At 31.3% G+C, this 25,431-nt stretch overlaps 1 protein-coding gene across 1 annotated transcript in view; it reads left to right on the top strand.

Moving 5' to 3' along the window:
* Positions 1–608: 608 nt before the first annotated feature.
* Positions 609–25,431, top strand: part of LOC117176921 (lipopolysaccharide-induced tumor necrosis factor-alpha factor homolog) — a 29,771-nt gene continuing 4,948 nt past the window's right edge. Inside the window, exons 1-3 of the mRNA XM_033367317.1 lie at positions 609–744; positions 15,251–15,358; positions 15,800–15,956. Of these exons, the coding sequence (XP_033223208.1) occupies positions 15,259–15,358; positions 15,800–15,956 (257 nt within the window). The 5' untranslated portion in view covers positions 609–744; positions 15,251–15,258. The remainder of the gene's footprint in view (positions 745–15,250; positions 15,359–15,799; positions 15,957–25,431) is intronic.

Raw genomic sequence — 25,431 nt, forward strand, 5'->3', positions numbered from 1 at the left:
ACTTGTGATTTTTAATTTTTTTAACCTCTAAAACTACGTTTTGAAATTCTTAAATTAAAATGTATGCTGAAAAATAAAAAAATTTAACTGGAAAATTTTTAAAGTGACAGATTTTCGAATTAAGTATTCTAAACTAAATGGTATAATAATCTATAAAAATCACAATTTAGGAAATTAAAAAAAAACGGTTGAAATCAAAGTTGGACAGTAGTTTTATTATACAAATTTTGTAACATTCGCGGTCAAAAAATAAATTCACTTTAATTTCCCGGTTTTCCAGGTTTCCCGGTTCAGCGTCCAAACTGCATTGCATTATATAATTATCGTTAGTCAGAACTTTCCCACTTGACTTCAATTTCATTTTATTTGACACAGATACGTCATTTTTTGTCAGCAGAAAGAAGTTATGAAACACATAACCTAAAATTATAGTTAATCCGTATTTTCCTTTAACGATATTCAACATAATTATAATACATTTCATAAGGATTCAAATATTTATACACCTGAAAAGTACAAGAAATTTTTATTCTTACAATTTGCATTTTAAAATCCCTTATGTTTGCCGCCTTCTTATCCAAGATGGAGAAATTAAACGCGTGGCTAGACCATGTCTTTATCAGATCATGATCTGGACTGCCGCCAGTGAGCAGAAGTGAACAGTGAGGAACAGACTTTCGTGAGAAGGACAATTGTGTTGATTCTTCTTTGTGTTTAGGTGCCTAAATTTGAAAACTCGAGAAGGTCAGTGAATGGTGCCATAACCAATTTATTCAATGGGTGTCCTTTTTAAAAATAAAAATCTACAATTTTTAACGTCAAATTACTGAAAATGTACGTTATATAAAAAAAGTTCTACAATAAATTTTAGAAAAATGTATAATCAAAACGAATTTTTTATCAAAGGTTATGTTTAAAACAGATTTTTTTAAGTTTTAAAAGGGAATTCGCGTAGATATATACAAATATGTGAGTATTATATACATGCTAGTCGGCGAAAGCGGCGTAGTTTAATTGCGCATCACTGGTAAAATATTTGAATTTAGTCAATATTTAACTTGAATATATAACTTTACTGAAAAAAATCTCTTGGAGAATTTTTAATGTCCAAATTTTTATAGCGGCTCAGAGAAGTTCCTGACATTTGAACATATTATGAATTTTTGTCAGTGGCCGGCGTTAAAGTGCCACTTGTGTCGCAATATTTTTGTTCGATTTTCTTTTGTGATTAATTTCCTATTATAAGTTACGTTTTTGTTCAATATTCCTATCACTCAATTCTAATTTACTTATCTTACATTTTTCTCGTCGGTCTTTTCAACCGACGAGGGTTTTTTTTTTAATTAGCTACTCTCCTGAATGTCAGCGGATTAGCTTGAGATTTTTTTCCTAATAGGTGCCAAAAAATCTCCAAAAACAAAGCATTTAAACTTTTCTTTTGAAACCTGCTTGTAAACATTTCTAATTGTCAAGTTCAGCGATTTCGCTTTTGTATGAAGTTATATGGTATAGCATAATAAATAAAAATTGCATGGAAATATTTTTGGTGAATCCTTTATTTTGCTTTTTAATAAATATTTAGAAGGCTGCAATCTATATGGATAAAGTTCCTAAAAGCGCTTACCTCCGATTAATTCGAAACTTCGTATACCTATGTATTTTGACGCGCTGATCACGAATATGATAGTGAAAACCCCATAAAAATCATGTTTCTTTACGTTTATATCAGTGAATATAGTGAAAATTTATTTTAAAAAAGGCTTCAAACAAAAGTTGTAGATCCTTTGAAAATACAAATTTTATGTTGAATATGTTTTTACCCTACGACTGATGGTTTTCGACAAAATAGACGATAAATATGAAAAATCACAGATATACTGCAAAATGTTTAGCGGTGCGACTTAAATTGTATGAAAAAAATCCTGGAAGGATGGATGGACGTTAAATATTGAAAATCGCAGAAATACTGAACACACAAAGTTCTTGGAAGGTTTAGTCTAATTCTGTGACCAGTCACGGGGGTGCCTGTCCACCCCCATGAGACGCTGGAAAGTGGGTCGTGTGTTATTTTTGTGACCAGTCATTGGGATGCCTTCCCGCCCCCATGATATGTTGGAAATGGGTCGTGTGACATAAGTTTTTTCTGGGTCCAGTCCTAAATTGGAAAAAATACAAGGAACCTTAGGTTTTAATCAGAAAAACTAGTTTCGCTCTTAAACCGTTAAACACATTAAAAAATTGGTCACAAACCAAATATGTAATTTATTGCAATCTCCATTTTTTATGCAATTTTTTCTCGAAAAATGCATAGTTTTAAAGATCTAGTTCATTTTTTGACTAAAATTATGTAAAATGTGTGATTTTCATTTTTTGTCGAACAATCATGATTTCACCAAAAAATGTTATAAAACAAACAAGTTGTATTTTCACGAAATACACCATTTCTGTGAATTATATTTTCATGTGGACCAAATATTTTTCAAAATGAATCATGAAAACCATGAAAATAGAGGCTTCAATAATGCACTTAATTGAGAAATTAAAATTACAAACATAAAGAATCATTTTCTTCTAAAAAGGCGAATTTTCAACTCACAAAGATAGTGTTTCGACGAAAAATAAAATCGTTACATTTTCAGTAAAAATATGATTAATAATTATATTTTTGTCAAATTTGACTCTTTTTTTTTATTCTTCGTTAAAATTGAACTTGGACATTTTTTTCCGATTGACACTTTGCAGATGATCAAAAGTTTTATTTTATTTTTTTCAATTTTAATATGAAATAAAAAATTTCACGATTCTAAATCAATATTAAAAAAATATTTATTATAGATCGTGTAGACAAAAAAAAATTAACATCATAATTATTAATACATTTCCCTGGTAAAAAAGACCTGACATCAAACTAAATATAAAATAAAAAGTATATAGTTTACAGACTTCGGATTCTAAAATAATGCATTAAATTTTCGATTATTTGAAAAGTGTCAAATTGGAGACTTTATTATCTTACACGCATTAAAGGTGGCCGTGGCAGATTTTTATCAATTTTGCATTTTTCCGATACTCGGGAATTTAATTTGAAAATTTTTTTATATTCCCTGTGTAATATGTTTTTTAATCTTCGCATCGAAAATGGTAAACTATTTCAATTTTATATTAAAATTGACAGTAAGTGTTAACAAGTGTGATACAGGGGCATCTCTTGTAAAATTTGACACATCCGACGATACAAAATTTACTGTAAAAGTTTAATTTACAACCCTTACGCTGGTTGAAAATTTAACTTGAAACTCTTTTATACCTTCCGGGTAATTTGTTTTGGTATCCGAAGTCAAAAAAGGGTACAGTTTTTTTTTTCTTTTTAGAGAAAATTAATTGTTTTTTTATATATTTACCATTGAGATCGCATTATTTTTATCGTAAAATTAATTCGCATGAATAAATATAAAAATTGATTTTGTAAACATATTTTTTTATCGTCATATAACAGCAACAAAATGCATATAAATTCCTTTTACTTGCCGTCTGAATCTTCATTCGCTAAGAGTCCATGAGGAAATATTGTTATAAACTCATAACGCTGATTCAGTGTCTCCAGAACATGGGATTTTTCGGCCCCCACCACTTTAATATTTTGTTAAAACTTCGCTTTTTTCGGTTAATAAACAAAAATGTAAACAGTTTTTTGTTTGTTTGATTATATTTATAAACTATCTCAGTTTTAAAAAATCCGGTACGCGGGAAAAAGACTCGCAAATTATCCTAATGCCATTTTTAAATTCGATAAAACTTCAAAGTTATATGCTTTTCAACATTTTGAAAATTTTCAAAAAAAGTGGAATAAAAATTTTTAATAGATTAAGAGATATCAATATAAACTTCTAATAGATATAAAATATATGTCTTACGAAACTATTCTCATGAAATTTCTTAATTAGACGAAAGTTCAAAAAGTCGGATCATTTTCAAAAATATGCCGCTTTTGTTCTTAAGAGATCCGTAAGTTTAAAGCGTATTTTTCAGTAGATTTAAACAAGATTTACAAATTATTTTGGTGAAGTTTTTTAAATGGGCCCAAATTATCGAGCGCGAGTTTCTTAATGATAATGTAATCGTCAAAGCCGTTGATGCTTTGAGAACCTTTTTTAAAAACAAATCGAATAAAAATGCCAGTTACAATTTATGGCTGTAATTCCTCAGAAGTTTAAATCACAGTTTTCGATTTAAATTATAATATTTATGATATTTGAAAAAATTTAGTTAAAGAGTACGCATTAAACGTACGAAAATGAGCGCGAAGTGCTAGAGCGTGCCCGCGGGCCTTAGGCGCGGTGAAACTTAGCGCGAAGCGCCGTTTGCATAGCGCGGAATGACAATGTGCCCGCGCAGCGGGCATGTTTTTTATAATAAAAACGTAACAAAAGCATTGAAAATGACAATTTTATTCGGATAATTTGCAAGTCTTCTACCCATCTATAAGAAACTTTGACAAAAATTTCTAAAATTAAAAAAAAAATTACAAATTTTGAAAATGCTTTAAATTTTTTTATTTTGGTTGGAAATAGCTGCTCAACGAACTTAACCTTTGTTTTGGAAACCTTAAGAAATGTATCAAAGGTTGACTTGATTGGAGAAATCCTTCAAAAGTTAGCGTGGATACAACATTCAGGAAACCATAAATAAAGACAGACGTATAGACAGACACCGACAAAATTTTATGATTTTCTGACTCTGGGAGTGCCGAAACGTAAAGATCCGTTAAAAACCAGAGATCGGAAATTTGGACGATTATATCACACTCTCAGGAATGAGAATGTAAAAATAGTGTATAAAAATAATGAAATAATAAGCAAGTTAGACTTTGAACCAAAATTGTATTGTAGTTTTTTTCTGAATAATCCTAATTTCTCGACTTACAGCAAAAAATCGTAAAATATAAGGCTGAAATTATTCATTTTGGTTGAAAACTCGTTGTTTTTGTTGAAAATTCGTCTTCAATTTAACTATTTGGTTGAAAATTCGTGTCTCTTATTGAAAATTCTACTTTTTGCATAACTCTCTATGGTTCATGCTGAAATCAACTTTATACACTTATTTGCAAAATTTCGTTTTTGAAAATTTTTAAATTCCTGAAATTCTTTTTTTTTAGAATATTCAGATCAGTTTTGTTGAACTATAAACACTTTTAGTATATTATGTTCCGTAGCTCATCCTGCCCAAATCAGTTTGAAATATTCGTTTTACAAAATTTTATTTTCAACTCTTCTCAAATTAAAAAAAAAATTTAAATATTTTTTACAATATACATACAGCTGTCATTTGACCCAAGTATAAAAATTCAAATATTTAAAGTAGCCATTGTTAGGCGACCCATAATTATTTAAGGCGATTTAAACTTTAAATCCCTCATTTAAGCTTGGGGAAAACTTGTAGGCCAATATTCTAGAATCTCGTATGAACCTCATATATCCATCCTACAGTCCCTATATGTCGTTTTACCCAATGAATTTTCGGGGATTTCCACCTTTTATGGTTTATTACGCAATATAGTGTATTGTGAGAAAAATCGAAAAATAGAATAAATGCCTAGGTAAAAGTGAGCGGAAAATAACTCAAATAAAAAGTGCACATTATTACAGTTAAAACTTTAAGATATTTATCGAAAAAGAATCTAGGAAAGCTTGAAGACTTTTTTATTGTACAGGATTTTACAGAATAGTAGGAAAAATTGAAAGGCCGGGTGCAATAACCACCTTAGCGCTCGAAAACGCGTGGAAGTATTGTCCGCGGAGTAAATTTGGAAGATTGTTCAAATTTGATTTATGACAGTCGATACTTATAGAGAATTTTATTTCGCATCTTTTTTGTATGGCAATCAAATTTCTACGTTTAGTTTTTATGTTATTTAAGGAAAACTAAATTTTTCACCGAATTAAATTCAATACCTTTTTGCGTTTAACTCGCCAGATCTTCGTCGGAAAGTAATATTTTTTCTTGAAAATTTTACGTAACATTCTTGAACATACTCTACGACTTTCAGAGTGATAACGAACTTTAAAAAACATTTTAGGGTCGTGTAGTGAATTAAAAAAAATATTTTCTTCGGAATCTAGGATGCATACATACAAACGAAAATATTGTGTGAGGAAGTTTCGAATTTTGAAAACTTCCAGTGAGAAAAATGTTCCTTAGGGATCAAAGAAGTTTTTCCAAAAAGTTTTAGATCTTTAGTCATCAGGGGAAAAAAGTGAGGACGATGTGAAAATTATGTACGGCGTGCTGCCTTCGATTCGGATCGAGAAAACATAGCGCGGCGGTGAAAATTCACTACGCAGACATGTTCATTGTTGTTATATATTGCTTGTTTGATTTTATCATTGACAAAGTTGAACTTAACCATCTAAACATAAACTAACCTTATTTCTACAAGCTTTTGCAACATTTCGCACTCATGTTTCTTCATTTTTGGCTTTTTTCGCCATCTTTTACGTATTTATATCTTCAGAACGATAGATACGATGCTTCCTCTAAAGCCATTTACAGAATACTGACTTTTGAAAAGTTTTAACCAGAAAAGTTTGTTGATAAATAACATTTTTCAAATTCTTTGTTCGTACGAGAAAAACCATCCATTTGTTTACAGTCGTGCCGCCGCCTCACATTTCTGGATTCGAATCGAACGCAACACGCCGTACATAATTTTCACATCGTCCTCACTTTTTCTCCTGATGACTAAAGATCTAAAACTTTTTGGAAAACTTCTTTGATCCGTAAGGAACATTTTCCTCATTGGAAGTTTTCAAAATTCTAAACTTCCTCACACAACATTTTCGTTTGTATGTATGCACCCAAGATGCCGAAGAAAATATTTTTTTTTAATTCACTACACGGCTCTAAAATGTTTTTTAAAGTTGAACACAAAAAAGGTATTGAATTTTATTTCAGCGAAAAATTTAGTTTTCTTCAAATAACATAAAAACAAAACAGCGTAGAAATTTGATTGCCATACAAAAAATATGCGCAATAAACTTCTCTACAAGTATCGACTGTCAAAAATCAAATTTGAAGAATATTCCAAATTGCTCCGCGGACAAGACTTTTCCGCGTGTTAGAGCGCTAAGGTGGTTATTGCATCCGCCCCTTCAATTTGTCTTTTAGCAGTTTGGCAAAAATTAAAAAATATTTTATAAAGTTTCGCCTATCTTTTTAAGTTTTAAAATATTTTCTATCATTTAAGAACTTATAATATTCGCGAATATCTTCTGAAATTATATTAATTTATCCAAACATTTTTAAAAATGCTGAATCATTGCCTTAAAATCTTTCAGATTCTTTTTTGACAGTTTTGAAAGTGTTTTAAAATGTTGAAAAATTATTCTCAATATTCTCTTAAAACTTATTTCTTAAAATAAAAAATGATTAATTTCCATAAAAATTTTGGAAAATCATTTGAAATGATTTTAGTTTCTTTTCAGAATTTATTTTTCAAAATAAAAAATAATTTCACTTTTCCTCATGAATCACAATGATTCAATTTTCGCCTATGCATATGCATTTCGGTAAATAAATTTAAATCGACGAGTTGTAAATTGTAGTAAATTCAAGAGAATCATTTTTATCATGTTTGTTTTTTATCGTCTGAAAAATTGATTTCTATCATGTTGAAAGAATAAATTTATCATCCTTATCATTTGAAGCGAAACATACCTAATCTAAGAACTTGCTTAAATAATGGGTAGAGAGCCGTACATTTTTTAACCTTTCAGCGGGCACGCCCTATAATTTCCCTTGAGCGAGCGCTTGTAAATTTTACGTCATTCGAGTTTATCCAAGTTAATGAAAGAATTCCAAAGTTTGTCCATGTAAAACAGCCATGACATTTTTTATTTGAAAATAGTCGCACAAGTCATCTTCAAAAGACTCTATGTTTTGTTCCCAAACCATGAATAATATTCGACAACTCCTTGACATTCACCCCTATCACTTTTATGTCGCCATGCAAAATAGCTGTAAAATTTTTAAATGAAAAATAGTCAAAAGCGCCACCCTTACAAACCCCCATATTATGTTTCCAACCCCAAAATAATATTCCACAACCCCCCAAAACAATCCCTAATTTATTTACCATGCTCGTCAGCAATATTGGTCCCGGCATTTTGTTTTCTCAATTTTTTATATCGGATTCGTATTCAGCGACCCAAACAACCCCCGAGTAACATAATTTAGCCCATTTTATACTTTTGGCCAGTCTTTCCTGATTCGGTCCCTATGTGCATCGATATAAATATGAGCAAATAAGATAAAATAGTACAGGATGCGTAATATACTTACACATAAAGACTTGTATAACAAACAATTATTTGCAAAATCGTCTGCTTATTCCTACAGAATGTTCGGTCTCCCTATTATTATCCCGTGATTTATAGGAAATATTTTCATAAATGTTAAAAAACGGAATATCCATATCATGAGGTGTGAAGCTGTCTCGAAAATAAAATTGTTTATTTCAGTTATGTTTTTTCAACGATTGAAGTAATTTGCTGGTATCGATAGTCAGTTTATATTCTTTTTTCCACGTGTAAATTTTAAAATGAAGGTAGAAGAAATCCAGACTGCAAATCTTGAAACGAAACTTCTAGGTGTATTCCGCGTGTACTTGATTCAAGTAAAAAGATAATTTCCGACCTTGAAAAGAATAAGAAATCAAATGAAAACTAAAGGTGCAAAAGAAATAATGTTTGATATTCACTTAATAAATTTAAGCGACATTTTTAATTCATCAATTTGGATTTTTTTTCAATTCGTGAAACTTATTTTATAATATTAAAATGCAAGAAAATACAACATTTTAAAACTTTTTTTTCATTTTCTCAGTTATTTGGGGTATTATATTTGGGGTATCATTGGTATTTGAAAAAAATTGTATTATTTTACATTCATTTAGAATCAAATTAATGACCTTTTTTTTAACTTTCCATTCTTTGATTCTTGTGTAACTTTAAAAATGGTTTACAAAAATTGTATTATTTTTCTGAGTGTTTGAGTTGAGATGGAATTCCCAATGGTTGTTCATGGATACAGAGTTAGACAATGTCTGCATTTTTCGTGCCTGTCTGACCCTGAAAGCTAAAGAAATTCTTATTTTACATACATCCGTTGTTGGCTGAGTTTCGAGGTCGTGGCTCCAGAGACTAAAAATATTCAAAATCAATATTGTTATTTAATTAAAATGAAAGCTTTGTGAATTTATCACTGATTTTTTAAAATTTATTTACGATTCTTTTTAAAGTATCTGATAAAAAAAAGCCATAAAAAAAGTGTGTGGAACCAAAAAAGCGATCTACATAGTGTTGCAGTATTGCTCCAGATTAGTTGAAATCAAAAATTTTAGAATTTTCTGCTTACCAGGTTTTTTTTATTTCACATTTGTTAATCGAGGTTGAAGTTTTACAAGTTGGCCACTTAGCATTTTCAAATGTTTTTTTAAACTACTGAGTTGATCTTTTAATAGATTTCATGTTAAAAGATAGTTTCTGAAGTTAAGGTGCCGAAAAAAACATCACCAACATTTTTCTTGTAAACGGTTGAACAGATATTAACAACTGTGACGTAAAATTTTTTATTTATGAATGAACGTCTATTATAGAAATATTGCTTCTGAAATTACAAAAATGAATGTGTTAATAAAAACCTCAGTTGTTTATAATCAAATTGAGATTTTTTCTCCTCATACAAATTTTGGAATCTCACGTCTCTACATTAATTTTGGAGAGAAACGCTGGAAGAAATACGATTCAACTCTTATCATAGATAATTATAACATATTGTTTCAAGTTTAGGTCGCAAAACAAATTTGTTTGTAACAGTTAATAACAGTCAAATATCAGTGTCTATTTTAATAATTACATCGTATTTCTTTCAGCGTTTCTCCTTAAAAGTAATGTATAACAGTGTGAAATAAAAAAATGTTTATGTGTAGAAAAAATCTCAAACACTCAAACAAATTTCTGGTTATATCAATCAGAATTCTGGTTAAATATGCCCTTACTATTTTTTCTGGTTAAATTAATCATAATTCTCATTGTTTTAATCAGAATTTCTGGTTAATTTAACCACAATTCTGGTTACTCTAAACAGGAAAAATAGCAAGGGCATATTTAAACAGAATTCTGGTTAATTTAATCAGACATTTTTTGAGTGAATTGTTTATAAACAAACGAGATTTTTGTTTAGCCGTTTACGAGAAAAATGTTAAACATGTTGAAACATTATAATTTGCTTGAACTTTTACAAAAGTCTTTTTCGCCACCTAAACTTTAGAAAATATTCGTTAACGTGAAAGCTACGAAAGTGTCACCTCAACAGCTTAACCAAATATTCCAAGTGCTAAGTAGCCAACTTAGAAAAATTCAAGATCAAATAAAAAAAAAAAACTAGTAAGCAGAAAATTTTAAAATAGTTGGATTTCGAATAATCTCAACCAATACTACAACACTATGTAGGTCGCATAGTTTGTCTCCGCATACTTTTTTGTGACTGTGTAATATAATAAACAGTCATCATAAATTGTTTAAAATTCTACTTTAAAATTATTTTTAAATGTTCAACTTTTGATAAAAAAAATTCTTGTGAATTAGTTCAGAGTTGATTACAACTATCTTTCCTTAATGTGTACTGGTTATTCCATCAGGAGTTCCTCAAGTGTGGGGAATACCAGGTGCTAGCAATTAAGTAATAAATGAATAAAAAAAAATTATAAATAAAAAGGAATATTGATTGAAACGTCTGCTGGCAAATCAACATGACAATATAAAGAGAAGAGTAGCCAAATATGAGATATCAACTCTGTTTGGTGTGATTGTCGGAATTCTATGAACTGAATTTAAAAGTAATATGGGTCATTTTAAAGGTAATTTAGTTTACCATAAGCTGCTTAAATGAAAAATTTTATCGATTTTTTTTTGCTGAAAATATTTAAAAAATTGTAAAAAAGTGCTTTTTCGAAACTCGTGAAACTATTCTCATAAAATGAGATACACCCGGAAATCGCTAATAAAATACAAAATAAAGTATTATTTTGAATGAAAAACTTTATTATATGTTTCCGAAGTATAAATTTACTGTTATTTAGATATATTTAGTTTTTGCAGTAGTCACAAACCCTTCTGTAACCAGTTGCCCCCGCGCAGCCAGAGTGTGTTATGAGAACTACAGGTACCTCAGATTATGAGAACCTTACCGTGCAACTACGCACTTCCCAGGTGCGAAATTCGGTCGGATGCCAGAGCTTGACCATCGGCCGAAAGTCGGCCCTGCTACGGTAACTGATCTACGGTAACCAGAGTTGGGCCGACTAAGATGTTTTCAAGCTGCAATGGTCGGACCGATGTTGGCGACGGACGTCGGCGGCGTGCGAAAAGCCGACCGTCAGCCCAATTCTGGCCCAAGTATGGTACGAAAATAGGATCAATTTTGGCAGATTGGTCATTACGACCACAATAATGCGGTCGGTCTGAATCTGGATAGAGCAGTCGGATTGACATAAGTCACCTTGATGCACCCGATGATCTGGCAAACATTGGCTCGAGTATGAGCAGACTGTTGGCTAAACTCTGGTTGATTGTTACAAAAAGACCGTGAAACTGCAGTCGGCCCGACAGTGGTCAAGAGATGGCCTGTCCGCCCACGTCACGTATGCTCGTAACATTGGATGCACATAACCTACTTCATTTTGATAGAACCATTAAAAATTCTTAACCAAAAATAGGAACGCACAAAGTTGGACCGACCATCCGACGGTTGGTCCGACCGTGGTCCGACGGTCAATTCGCACCTGGGTTACTACCCTGGACCTGTAGAATGGAAAACTTGAACACTATCGATATTTTCCTACTTAGTTATTCAACTCCTATCCATTCAGGCAGACTTGACTGCTAAATACTTATTTAATGCATAATAAATAGGGTTTCAAAACTTCCATTCCAAGAACTCGACCATCACCGATTTCACAAAAAGTTCGCTCATAATCATTAGAAGCACAATGAAAAATTGCCTTTACCACGAAATTACTTTTTCTTTAAGGGCTGCAAGTTAATAATAAAACCAACATAGTGGGCCTCTTAGTTTAGCTGAAATTCCGCTATCTCATATTACGAGAATATCTCATATTCGGGTTCTCTCCGCATTGTGTTGATGTATATTGACTAAGTATTTAATAATTTTAAATTATTCGAAGAATCGATCCTAATTTCTAAAATTAATTTATAGCTTTCTGAGAATAAAAAATTCAATTTTTTGAAAGAATTATTATTTTTGAAACTTTATATTAAATAAATATCCCAATTTAAATATTAATGAACCCGAACTATGAAAAATACATAATTGAAAATATTAGTTCTTATATAAAAGCAGTTTTGAAATGTCAAGAGTTAAAAAAATTTACATTTAAAAAGTTTTACTCCTAGCTTTTATATTTCTGATACAAAGCATTTGCAAAGTTTAAAGCTGTTCAATTTGAATATTTTGAACTTTGGGCATTTATAAGTTTAATACTTAGAAATTTTTAAGTTCGACTGATAAAATTAAGACACTATGGAATTGGATGTTTTTTCAATATTATTGTAAAAATTTTCAATTGTATAGGATTTTCTTATTTTCATTCTTGATAAGGGAACTGACGTCAGAACTTAAAATATTTAATTACTTATGTAAGGGTTATTTTTTTAATGTTAGACTCCTTCCCCCATTCGTAAGGTTTTTTTTTTAGAAAGTGTGTAATTTTAACATAAACGTAGGATTTCGTTGCCCCCCCCCCCCCCGGCCTTTTAAAAGCCTTACGAAATTACTGAATCTTCCTAGAGCAAAACCTTTTTCAAAATTGGTTATTTAAGACATTTAATAATCTTGACAAAAATATTCTAATGTAAGGGTTTTTAAGTGTAAAAACTTTTTATTTATAGGTTTAAAAAAAGTGCTGTTAAAAATTGTAATTCCCCATTCCAGGCCATGCGTCCATTTGGCAGGAGTCCTTAATTTTTATGAAATACACTAAATAGTTTTCAAGTTTTTAAACTGTGAATGTAAAGAATTTAATTAATTTAACGAATTTTCTTAATAAGTAGTTATATAATGGGATTTCTTTTAATTTTAAAATTGAAGTTTGTAATTTTTCAATAAAATAAGATTCTGCAAATGTTTTTAAACTCTGCGTATACTTATAAATTAAATGTACAATTAGTCTCATCTAAGTACTTTTCAGAATTAGGGTTTGGATATTTTGAAAATGGAATCTTATAATGAATTTGCAAATGCAATTTAGTGCTTTTAAGTGATTTATAATTTACATTATACTTCATTTGAATTTTATAATTTGAAAATTATAGGAAGCTTATTTTTAATTTCTAAAAGGGATTGTATTCTTGTATCAGTCTGAGTTTCTGTTTGTAATAAGCAAAACAATTTATGTAATTTTTTATATTTCCCCTTTTGATAAAACAATTAAAAAATATTTCTCAGCGAATCGCAAGAGATAATAACGTCTTTATCAAAATCCGGAAATCGATTGACAATCATATTGAAAATTTCTACAATATGAACAGTATTGAACGTAGTTTTCAACTCTTTCCAACGTTTTGATCCGATTTTGAAATAAAAATGATCTTGAGGATGTAATGAGTCATCATTTGTACAATTGCTATCCGAATTTATGACTGCATCAATGAATACTGAAAATAGAATGTCACACATGATAAATGAAACATTGCTTCAAAATCTAAAACAAGATAAATATTTCTAAAAACTAAATATTGAATTAATCTTAGAGTCTTAGTTTTTCTGGCTAATTTGGATCGAAATAAATGTATCCCAAATTTTATTTATTTGCTCACCTATTCAACAAATGTAGGATAAGAAAATAAAAATTTCATAAAAGGTGAAAATAAAAAAAAAGGTTTCTGGACCCGGCCGAGACCGATTCTCTGTTAATTTCATACTTCAGATACAAAATATTTCTCCTTAGCGATAATGAAAAAGTAAAATGTTTTATAATAATAAAATTAAAGTTTTTTTTCGTAGGAATTTTTCTTGATTTAAAAAATCAGAATATTAAACTGTTTGTGAAAGAAGTCAATGGTTTAGAAAGTCGTGTTTGTAAAACGTGATTCATTTGTTTTATTTATGGCTTTGTTCCTTTGTATCTCTGGCAACAGTGTTTTTCGAGTACTCACATATATGTACGTTTAACCCAGTTGGAAAATGTAACGTTCGAAGCATCGTTATCGTCTTATCATTACAATTATTATTTAGTCACACATGTTTGTCATGTGATACTAAAAGCTAGCCATTCAATAATTGCCAGATTATAAAATAAAACACAAAAATATAAAATCTTTTTATTTTTAAACGCGTAGAAGACATATTTTGTAAATGATATTTGTATTGCATAATTATCAAGAACTGGCTGTCAAACCAATCATGACTTTGTGACATTTCTTGCTACAGGAAAAAATTTCGCAAATGCAGTCGCAAATGATGGAATTGCTTGTTTCCAGCTGATTAGATTACGTTTTAATCAAATAAAACTTATAATTTTTTAATTAATTCCAGTTGAAAGATTGTTATTAATTGTATGTAACTTGTAACGATGTTTGAAAAGAAAGATATAATTTTTAAATAAAATTCTCTCGAGTTTGAGGGTCAAAGATTAATTATCCAATTTATTGAGTCCCGGAAGTAATTCGCAAAATGACTCTTCATTTATTTATTTTTTATTTGGTTAAGGTGCCGAGAGTTTCTAGCGAGAGGCGAAAACCGGTCAAACCAGTTCCGTTTCTGCTGACTTTTTTAAGATATCAAATCTTGCACAAAAATCTGGCAAGTTCGAATATATTGCAAAAAAATACAATTGACAATAATACATATTAAAAATTATAAATGTTCAAAAAAAAAGTATCTTTCAAATTTTATATTTGAAGTATCAGAAATGTTATTCAGTAACATATTTTATTCAATATGAACGAAGAGTAAAAATCCTGAATTTCCCTTCAACACCAGTCATGAATTTATTATTATGTGGAAGATTATACCCCACTTTAATGAAAACAGTTTCGATTTCCTTTCAACTGCAAGCTGATACCTTTTGCAACAGATCCATCATTAGAATATTATTTGAATATAATATTTCACAAAAAATGATTAAATTGGTTGACACTTTTGTTTTATACAGTTATTGCTAATTTTTTTGTAGACTTCAAAATGAACAAGTCAGGATCACCACCACCACCTGGTTTTGCTCCCCCTCCGTCATCTGGTTTTGCTCCCCCACCATCATATGCCGACGCAAATCCACCTCTTCGTAAGTGTGTGATTCATTCTTTTTTTAGAGTAATAGAGTTTGTGTTATCTTTATGAGACAATAAAGTGTATAATTTATGCAAAATTCCAATATGTACGAAAGACATACGGTCTGTTTATTTACTGCAGTTTTTGGAAATAACGCGTTAATGGATATACTAGTAATAGTATAGTAATAGTAACAGTAATTTGTAAACAATTTATTTTAACTTTGAACCTAATAAAACAAATTCATAAATTTTGTTTCATCATAATGATCATGTTTTCCTAACCTGTTTTTTGTAGTAAAAAACATTAAAACAATTTTTTGAAATTCCTGGAGCAATACAAATATAGCATATCGTTTGTTAAGCGTCAATTTATTTTAAGTAAAATAAAGAAAATACAGCAAAATAAAAATTCATAAAGTAAAAATATTTCTTAAATTTAATATTTATTTCAGAACCAAATGTTGTGATTATTGGAACACGTGTCAATGCATTTGGACCAAGTTCACAACCAATGACTTGCCCTTACTGCCATGCTAGTATTTCCACTCGGGTCGAATCGGATCCTTCTACAAAAACTCATCTCTTTGCACTAATGCTCTGCCTAATTGGGTAAGATTTCGATAATAACTATTAAAGAACTGGAAATTTCATAGTCAAATTAATAAAGTATTTAAATCGTGATTGTCTAGTATAAAAGAGGGGGGGGGGGCTTGATTAAATTGTGCTACGTAAAAAAAGGAAACATTTTTTGGCTATGTTTATTGTCGAGGAGAATGAAGTGATATATTATGAAACTTTCAATTTTACTTCGTCAAAATTTCGGAGGACATGAACTTTTTTTTGCATACAAAATTCTTAAAAAATGCAATACACTTTACAGATTTTTCTAATTATTATTTTTTAATATGGCAATAAAATTTTATTTAAATTTCAGTTAAAATTTTATCGTGGTAATAATTTTTTCCCTTGCGCATCAATATTTCTTTAAATTGTTATCGTTTATTCAAAAAAAAAATTTTATTATTCTATTACCGAAAAAACGTCTATATTTCAATGTGATGTATCATCACACTACATTTTTATTTTCTTGGAACAGATTCCTTTTTTTATATCAAACATTTTTTTTACTACCGCTCAGCTTCTCCATATCTCAGGGTAGATTTTGATTTTTCTGAATAATTGAATATTCTATTTTCAGTCGCTACCTAAAACCGAATTTCAAAACCTGTGAAATTGACTTAATAATTTTTGGACATTTTACTCGAAACTGGCTAACTTTTTATAGGCAATTAGGTTATGGTAATAAAACTACGCCGTATAGTTTAACGTAAGTTCGTGCTTTATTCAAAGAGTACTTTGGAAAACACGTCTTTCTTGTATCGAATTCTGATCGGAACTAACTAGAGATTGCACATTGAGACCAGCCCTCGTAGGGAGACGACGTTTGACCTGTTCGGCCCTGCCTTTGGTTCTGCTTCACTTCTAAAAAACAAGAACCGTCATTCAGCCACTCAAATTGCCCTCAAAATATAATGCTTAGTTTTTTAATTACTCCACACATTCTTTGAAATAAACCAACACGCCTCCTCAAAAAATAAATCGATTATATACAAACAACTTCAGTTAATGACATCTTAACAAGATAATGCCTTTCCTGATTGTATATTTAGTATAAAATCAAGTAAGACAAGACAAGGCGCACCTTCCAAGTACTTCCTGAGAGTATACATGTGGCCCAGCATTCGTTGCTAAGAGATTGAAAAAAAAACACTATTTACAATATATACACAAATTACAATCGCAGTAATTTTTATTTTTACTCCAAACCCATTTCATTTCTAAATTCCAGGAATTTGACTGCAGGCAATAGTTTAGTAAGAATATCTGCCAGTTGATTACCTGCAGAAATGTAATGTAATTCTATTATATTCTTCTCAACTTGTTCTCTCGAGAAATGATATTTAATATCAATATGCTTTGATCTTTTATGACAAGTCGGATTATTAGCAATGCCTATGCAACCAATATTGTCTTCATAAATTATTATTGGTTTTTCAATGTTTACATTTATACTAGTTGCTAAAGGCTTAAGCCACATTGCTCCTCTTACAGCTTTAAAAGAGCCATATATTCTGCCTCAGTAGATAAAGCTGCTATTGATAATTGTCTTTTTGTACACCAGCATATTGTACAACGCTCGAATGACATAAATGAATACCCCGTTGTACTTTTTCTATCCTTCTCGCCATTTTCACCCCAATCAGAATCAACATAACCAATCAGAAGATCATTATAATTGCATATAAGTCCATTTAATATTTATTGAACCTTTGAGACACCTAAGCACCCTTTCTAGACATTTCCATAATTCTATATTACTTTTTGTCAAATATCTACTCAAAGTATTAACAGCAGTGCTTAGTTCAGGTCACTTACATAGCATCATATACATTAAACATCCAACAAGATTTCGAAAAGGAACATTATATTTCTCATCTATTAACTCTAATTCCCAAAAACAGTTCAATATCTTTTAAATCTGTCATATACTTTTTCCAATATGACTCAACCGCTGATGCCACAAATTATAAGTATCTCTTTCAGTACTGAGTACTTACACATTAGAGTTCAAATTATTTAATATAATTTTTAAATCAACGACTATTTAATTATTCAGAGATTTACCTAGTGATAATCTCCAGTCATGAAGACGAAACCGGAAGTATTGGCTGTATTTGAAGTCGTTGGTTGAGATATTTGAACAGCTTGAACTGTTCTTTGTCTTTCGTATTGTAGTCATCTCTTACAGTGGTAACAGTCATTCTTGAAGTGTTCTTTTCCACCACAATGGTGACATGTCAAGTTCAAAGGTTTTTTCTGAAATTTACTCTTAAAGAATCGTCCTTTATTTTGTCCTTTTTGTAGATTTTTCTGTGATTTTAGTGATTCGACATTTATACTTTCCGTTTGTAGTCTTTTTGCACTGGTGTCTTTGCATTCACTCAAAATCTTCACTTTTAGATCCAAAAGTCTGGATTTGACAAAAGCGAGAGTTAAATTATCTTCTGGCGAGGTTTCTATTGTAGTCATCACACCATCATAGTATGATGGAAGCGTTAACAGCAAATGTGAAACTTTGTCAATTTCTTCTAATTTCGCACCGGCACTAAGTAGTTCAGTTATTAAGTCATCGAAAGTTTAAAAATGCTTGATTAAAGGTGCTTCACCATGTAATTTTAGTCCAAGCAATTTCTTTCGAAGAGCCAATTGAGTGGAGAGACTTTTTCGTTCATATATAATATCTAAACTTTGAAAGATTTTCTTCGCAGTGCTTTCTGATTTTGCAAGACCGACGAAAGAGTCCGATAAATATTCAATTATCACACTTTTCGCAACTCGATCAGCTTTCTTCCACTCATTACTTTGTTTATCCAGAGTTGCATCGTCGATCACTTTGAGCACATCCAGTTCACTTAACAATGCGCGTAATCTAAATTTCCACACACTGTACCTCTCACCGTCAAAAGCTTTAATACTTCTTTCAACTTTCAAGTTTTCCATTTGTAGTTAACAGTTTTATCACTTTAAACACAGTTTATCAGGTACAGAATTCACACATAAGACACAGGTAAATTAACGTGTATTCTGGGCCCATAACCTATAGGAAATTAGGTTATGGAAATAAAACTACGGCATATAATTTAACATAAGTTTGTGCTTTATTTAAAGAGCAATTTGGAAAGCACGTCTTTTTTGTATCGAATTCTGATCGGCACTAACTAGAGATTACACATTCACACCAGCCCTCTTAGGGAATACGTCATTTGATCTGTTCGGCTCTGCTTTTGGTTCTGCTTCACCTCTAAGAAACAAGAGCTGTCATTCAGACACTCAAACCGCCCTCAAAATATAATGATTAGTTTTTGAACTACTCCACACATTTTTTGAAATACATCAACAATTTTTTTTAGATAAAAACTTGTTTACACTCGTTCAAAAACTCAATATCTCGGGAATAAACTTACCACTCAAATATGAAGCAAACATCTGCCAGGGCAGACCAATCATGTTTATCCATCTATGGCCTTTCGTGGAGCTACGATTTTTGGGCATCAGTCTTTATTGCACACTCGAGGCTTGACATTGTTCTCCAAGACTTCGAGAAACGAACTATATTCGTGAGCGTATTTTCGGCTCCAGCCGCTAACATCACTGCAAAAAAAGTGAAAAGGAGGTGGGGTATGAAGTCCTTAAAAAGGAGTTGCAACGACTGTACCCAAAATATTCTGTTAGATTAGTTGTCCTTGTGATCGGTTCTCTCGGAGGAGCGAAACTATCACTGGTTTGTAATCTTCACGCCATACCGGCGTACCAAAAATATGCCAAGGTATTGGCAAGATAAATGCTGAAAGCTGTCATCCTTGGATCGCTCCATGTCCTCAAGACACTTGAGGATTTCGCCAGCCTGTCGTTGTGATTTTGTCGTACCCTGTGGCCACCTTTTTTAAAATTATATACAGAAATTGTATGCTCGTTATATCTGAAACTTTCTTAAAATCATTCTAGTCGATTCTCGTATCGAATAGAATGCTTTCAATAAAGTTGCATTATTGATATAAATAGCATGCAATTTCTGTGGAGGCATTTTGAATTTCTAAAATATGTTTGCTCAAATTCTAAACTGAATTTTGGGACTGCTATTTTGCTACTTCCTTCTCATTTTAGGACAATCTATGTCAATTCTTTACACGAGGGTTGCTACAGAATTGAGATTCTTAAGTTTCAGGTTTTTTCCAGGGTAATAAGAAAATGTATAACTCACGCGGGGAGTCTCATTTTAGAAAAATTGGAGACTTCGGGATTAGAGCACAGGACGGCCCTGTGCTCTAATTACTCCGCTGTAGAATGAATAGCCATATTGTAAGTAGTATTTCTTTATTTTTAAGTATTTATCAACATTTTGGATTATTTATAATAAATCTGAATTTTAATAATCAATTTTACTAGTATTTTTTTAAAATGTTGCCATTTGTCCGATTCATCTAATTTTCTCTAAATCTGATGTTCAAATAATTGCGTTTTTTCAAGAAAAAGCAAAAGTGCTTTATATGCCCTTAAAGTGTGACTATTATTTTTTTGAAATCCGTTTCTTCTTTTTAAATCGGTCATATTATTGAGGAACTACGTTATTTTTCATTAAAAACGTCAATTTTGCGGAATTCTTAGATCTTTTTTCATTTTTAATAAATTATTTAACATTAATCGAATTATTAACTGAATATTATTATTATCATTGTTTTCTACATTAAAAAACGAACAAAATGCCCTACCTTAAAATTGTTATACTACAAATAGAAAGCATTTTGCCACGGTACAAGTTTGGGGTAAAGTACAATTCCGTTGGACGGTTAGAGGATGAGCCAGCTACGTGGATCGTTCTAGGGTTAATAATAAAAATAATTTCAATGTAATAAATATAAATTTAAAAAAATCAGTTAAAAAAATATTTAGATTAATTACACCATGAAATCAATCGTTTAAAAGTAAGCAATACTTTAATTTAGAATGACAATTTTGTAATATAAAAATTTTGTATACTCGTTCAGAAACTCAGCATCTTAGGAGAAAGATTTCTTTTCATTTAAACTGAAGATTACATTTCTTACCTTAATCCGTAGCAGAGTCTGCTCCAGTTTGTGGTCAGCGTCACAGATAGGAAAATATATTAAAATAAGTATAGAAATAGAAGAAAATCAATTCTCGACTGAAGATAGCTCTTTGAAGTTCATTTTGAATTAGTCTCAGATCAAATTTCCAAAATGAACTTTCCAAATAAATTAAGAATTTTTCTTAAGCAAATGAATTGCACAAATACTTGAGTCACTTAAAGTTATAAAATTTTAATTCAATTTGTTTGAAATAAATATTTATCAAATTGTGATTTACGCTTTCTAAAGTTCAGAAATGTCTTTCAAAATAAAAAAGTTACAAAATTAAATGATTGAAATTCTGACGTTTGAAGTTAAAAACCTAGCTCGCGAAAATATTAACGATTCACAATAAAGTTATTAAACATTTCATGTAATTATTGGATCTTCCAACTCGAAATACACCGAACTCTCTCTTTCACAGTCCAGTGTCGAGGGTTGCCTTCAAAGCCTTGGACTGATTTAGGGGGGATCGAAACGTAATCAGTGAGGACCGCCTGACTCGTTTATAATTGGCATATATATAAAATGCCGCAACCGCTCTCGCCCTGCTCACAGAAAAACGCTGGTGTTTAATTTGTTGCAGCTCAAGTTTCATTGTTCTCGTAATGAGCATTTGAGAGAATTTTCAGTCTCAAATTTATTCCTCTGAACGTAGTTGCACATCTGGGAATCCAGGGGAATGTAGAATTTGAAGACTGAATTTTGGCTCATTCCGAGAGTTATGGAGTGCTGAAACGCGATTTCAGCCACCTGAACAGTAACAGTAGTGTCAATTTAAAATATACTGCTAATGCTTTCAGTGCCTCAGTGTAAGTGTGAGAGCGAAGGATGGAGAGAGCGAAAGAGTTAGAGGGTGAGTGGGTGGCCACAGGGAGAGAGGTAGAAGAAGCGAAAGAGAGATCGAGAGGGATTGAAAGAGTCAGTCAGTGGAGAAGCGAATGAGAGAGAAGAGGAAGCGTCACCGGTACCCAGTTTTGCGAGTTCACACCGTGCTATATGAATTTATCACTTCAAAATTATATTTACCATTAAAAAAAATTGCATCGCTGGACGCCTCAGTATCCCTTTTGCTAAGTTTGTTATTTCTTCCTTTCACTTATAATTTAAAATTTTCAAGAACATCAAACTTTCTTTATCTGCTTCAGATGCTTGTTTTGAAGGAGGGTAGGACAAACAGTATAGTGTGTATCAATGGCGTAAAGAAGGCTATTTTGCCTTCTTTACGCCTTCGATGCACAATGTGCTATTATAAAAACCGTTATAGAATGGTAAGAAAATAGCAAAATAGCAATACAAAAATGAAGTGCAAAATAACCGCAGGGTCCCACTGGGAGCAACTGCCATCTATGAAAATGATACAGTTTCTAAGTAGAACCGCGATAATTCACGCATATGGCTACATCTCGCGACCGGGATAAAGGTGGCCTCAGGGTACGACAAAAGCACAATGACAGGCTAGCGAAATCCTCGAATGTCTTGAAGACATGGAACGACCCAAGGATGACAGCTCTCAGCATCCATCTCGCAAGTGCCGTGGCATATTGCACTAGTAATGGTACCGATTACAAGGACAATTGCTTTAACTGCATATTTTAGGTGCAGTCATTGCAGCTCCTTTTCCTCTTTTCTTAGCAGCTATACAATTTTTTTCAGCAGTGTACATAGAACTTAGATACATAAGAAGTGATTAGTCTTAACTTCAGTTATATTTTCTTCCTATTTTTATTCTTAGGACAAATATAGACTTCATTTTTTAAATAAAAATAATGAACCAACAAAATTTTTTTAACCTCTACGAATTTTCAGTTACTGTAACTGAAAATTCCTAAACTGCAACATAATTCTGTGATACATGTGACTGGAGTTTCATGCAGTTACCGTTCCTGAAATTTCTGTTACAGTTTAGAAAAATTTAGAAACGGCTTCTGCCGTTACAATTGTTAATTGAAATAGTGACGTTAATTAAAAGTGAGAATTATATTACGCCATGTCTTTTTTTACATTGCTATAAGTGAAAAAGCCGACTTCGTAGTTCACATTTTATATGCATAATCTAAATTTAATATGAAAAAGAAAAATGTTCAAAAATATATTTAACCTTAAAAGTAACCAAAGGATTATTACTCAAAAGTCAATAATTTGCGAATAACTCATCTAATTGCAGGTATGTAATACGACAGAATAATGTTAACTATCATTGTGTTCGACTTTTTACTTAAGAATTTCATTATTAACAGTTCATTTATAAATATTTTGTATACATCGCGTACTGTAATTATGAGAAAAAATGAATTTTTTAATCTCATATGATGCCATGTTCAAAAACAATTTTCTACATCATCTAATTTATGTTCATAATAGTATTAAAATTGGTGCTAATATGTTCTTGATCATGCATTATTTTTGACCGATAAACTTATTTCGACATTTGACAACGTTTTTATAGAGTATATTATGGTTAAACTTTGAACCTAATTTTCTGAGCTTGACAGTTGGAGGCGTGGCGTACTTTAACTTCAGGTCAACGACGTCGTCAATGATTTCCGATCTCAATCATTAGATTTCCGAAAAATAGTTTATATTTCTGTTTTAACATCGTAGATCATGCATATTGTTGGTGGCCCTACAATAATATGCTGTAATATACAGATATTTTTTCGAGAAAATTATGATAGAACCTCATTGTAGGGGCTCCAGTAATATGCGTCTACAATATTAAAACAGAGATATAAACTTTTTTGTAGAAATCTAATGATTGAAATCAGAAATCATTGAAACAAGACTAGTAGTGAAATTCATTTGATCGTGAACAATAGTAAAAAGAATTTTCTCGAAAATATATATCTGTATACTAAAGTAGCGATTGAACCATTTTTTCGGCAAGTAACTACTGAGATCAGTAATCCTTGAATCGAGATTAAATGAATTCCAGAAGTACAAGAGTACATAATTACTTTTTATAGTGCACATTCGACTGTGAGCATCTGTAACCATTACTACGAAATATAAGCGCTGCAGTTTTTTTATATGGAAATACCGAATGACTGGGGCGGAAAGTAAGAATTGTTGAAGCATTAACTAAAACATTAAAGGGGTTGTAGCTTCTGTAAAATACACGGAAGAAGTTCCCCCAAACCTAAGCATACACGTTTAGAGATATTCTGATTTTTAATTTTTAATTTAACAAAAACTATATAAAGGAGATATGTTTTGTAGAAATGTTTATAACCGTCGTGAACCTTGTCAAATATTTTTCTTCAAATCTGTTGGCTAAAAGCTTTATTTGGTTTTGACGTAATAACATTTCAATAATTTAATTGAAAAATGTTCTGCGTACCAAATTGTACCGCATTCTATCCCCAATGTCTCAGTATAGCTATAATACAGTGTGGTGATTATTATAGATTTACGCAGGTATGGGTAGTGCGCTCTTAAGAAATGGAATGCCCACGTATATTACTTTACATAATACCACGTTTTAAAGAAAATTTTACACAAATTCTTTATAAAAATCTACACCATTGACTTTAGAAGTTAAAATACACTCAACTTAAAAAAAAGATTATTAAATAGGAAAAAACGTGTCAGATCCGGGATGAATTTTGCTAGAAGAGACAAGGTTATTAAAGTTTCTGGCCCTCCGCACAGAAGTAGTGTGCGCATACTTACGGTGGCGCTTATATGGGCCTGGGGCAGTTTAGGGCTGTCTCGGAAGGAAGCAGGAAGAGCTCGAAATACTAATTGTTGATCCCAATTCCAAAACTACCAGATCTTAGCCTAGGATTTCAGAACAAAATCATGGATGTCAGGGATTCGTATAAAAATTTTCGGTGCGCAAAACTTGGTCTAAAATCCTCATTTTTCTCCGTGATACAAAGTAATTCAGTGAGATTATTTCATAGTTGGTTATTCAATATATTGGGCAATATTTTTAAACTGCCCTAATCTTAAAAGTCATGTCTCCCGATTTTCTTCAGATTTTTATAATTTGTCAGCCTATACAATATTAGTTCATCAACCAATGTTTAGACTTTTACTGCCATTCCTCTCCGAGCTAAAGCAGGTGAATTTTTCGACCTCGGGGTAAAACGAGTATTTTCAAATGATTCATCACTTCCTTCCTGCAATTGTTAATTTTCATACACAATTACGATGAAAAATATTTAACATTTTCTATTCATCGGGTGCTTTTTTTTTATTATTATTATTACACCATTAAGCCATTTCCCTTTCGGGGTAGACGTGACTCACTCGGCAGGGGAAAGGAGTATTGTGTGGAAGGGATAGAGATTTTTCAGATTGATCCAGAATTCTCGTGCTATTTAAGTAAATAACACGTTTGTTCCGCAACACTACTCCGACCCAGGTTGCTG

This window comes from Belonocnema kinseyi, chromosome 7 (assembly GCF_010883055.1).
Source record: "Belonocnema kinseyi isolate 2016_QV_RU_SX_M_011 chromosome 7, B_treatae_v1, whole genome shotgun sequence".
NCBI classification, from domain to species: domain Eukaryota; kingdom Metazoa; phylum Arthropoda; class Insecta; order Hymenoptera; family Cynipidae; genus Belonocnema; species Belonocnema kinseyi.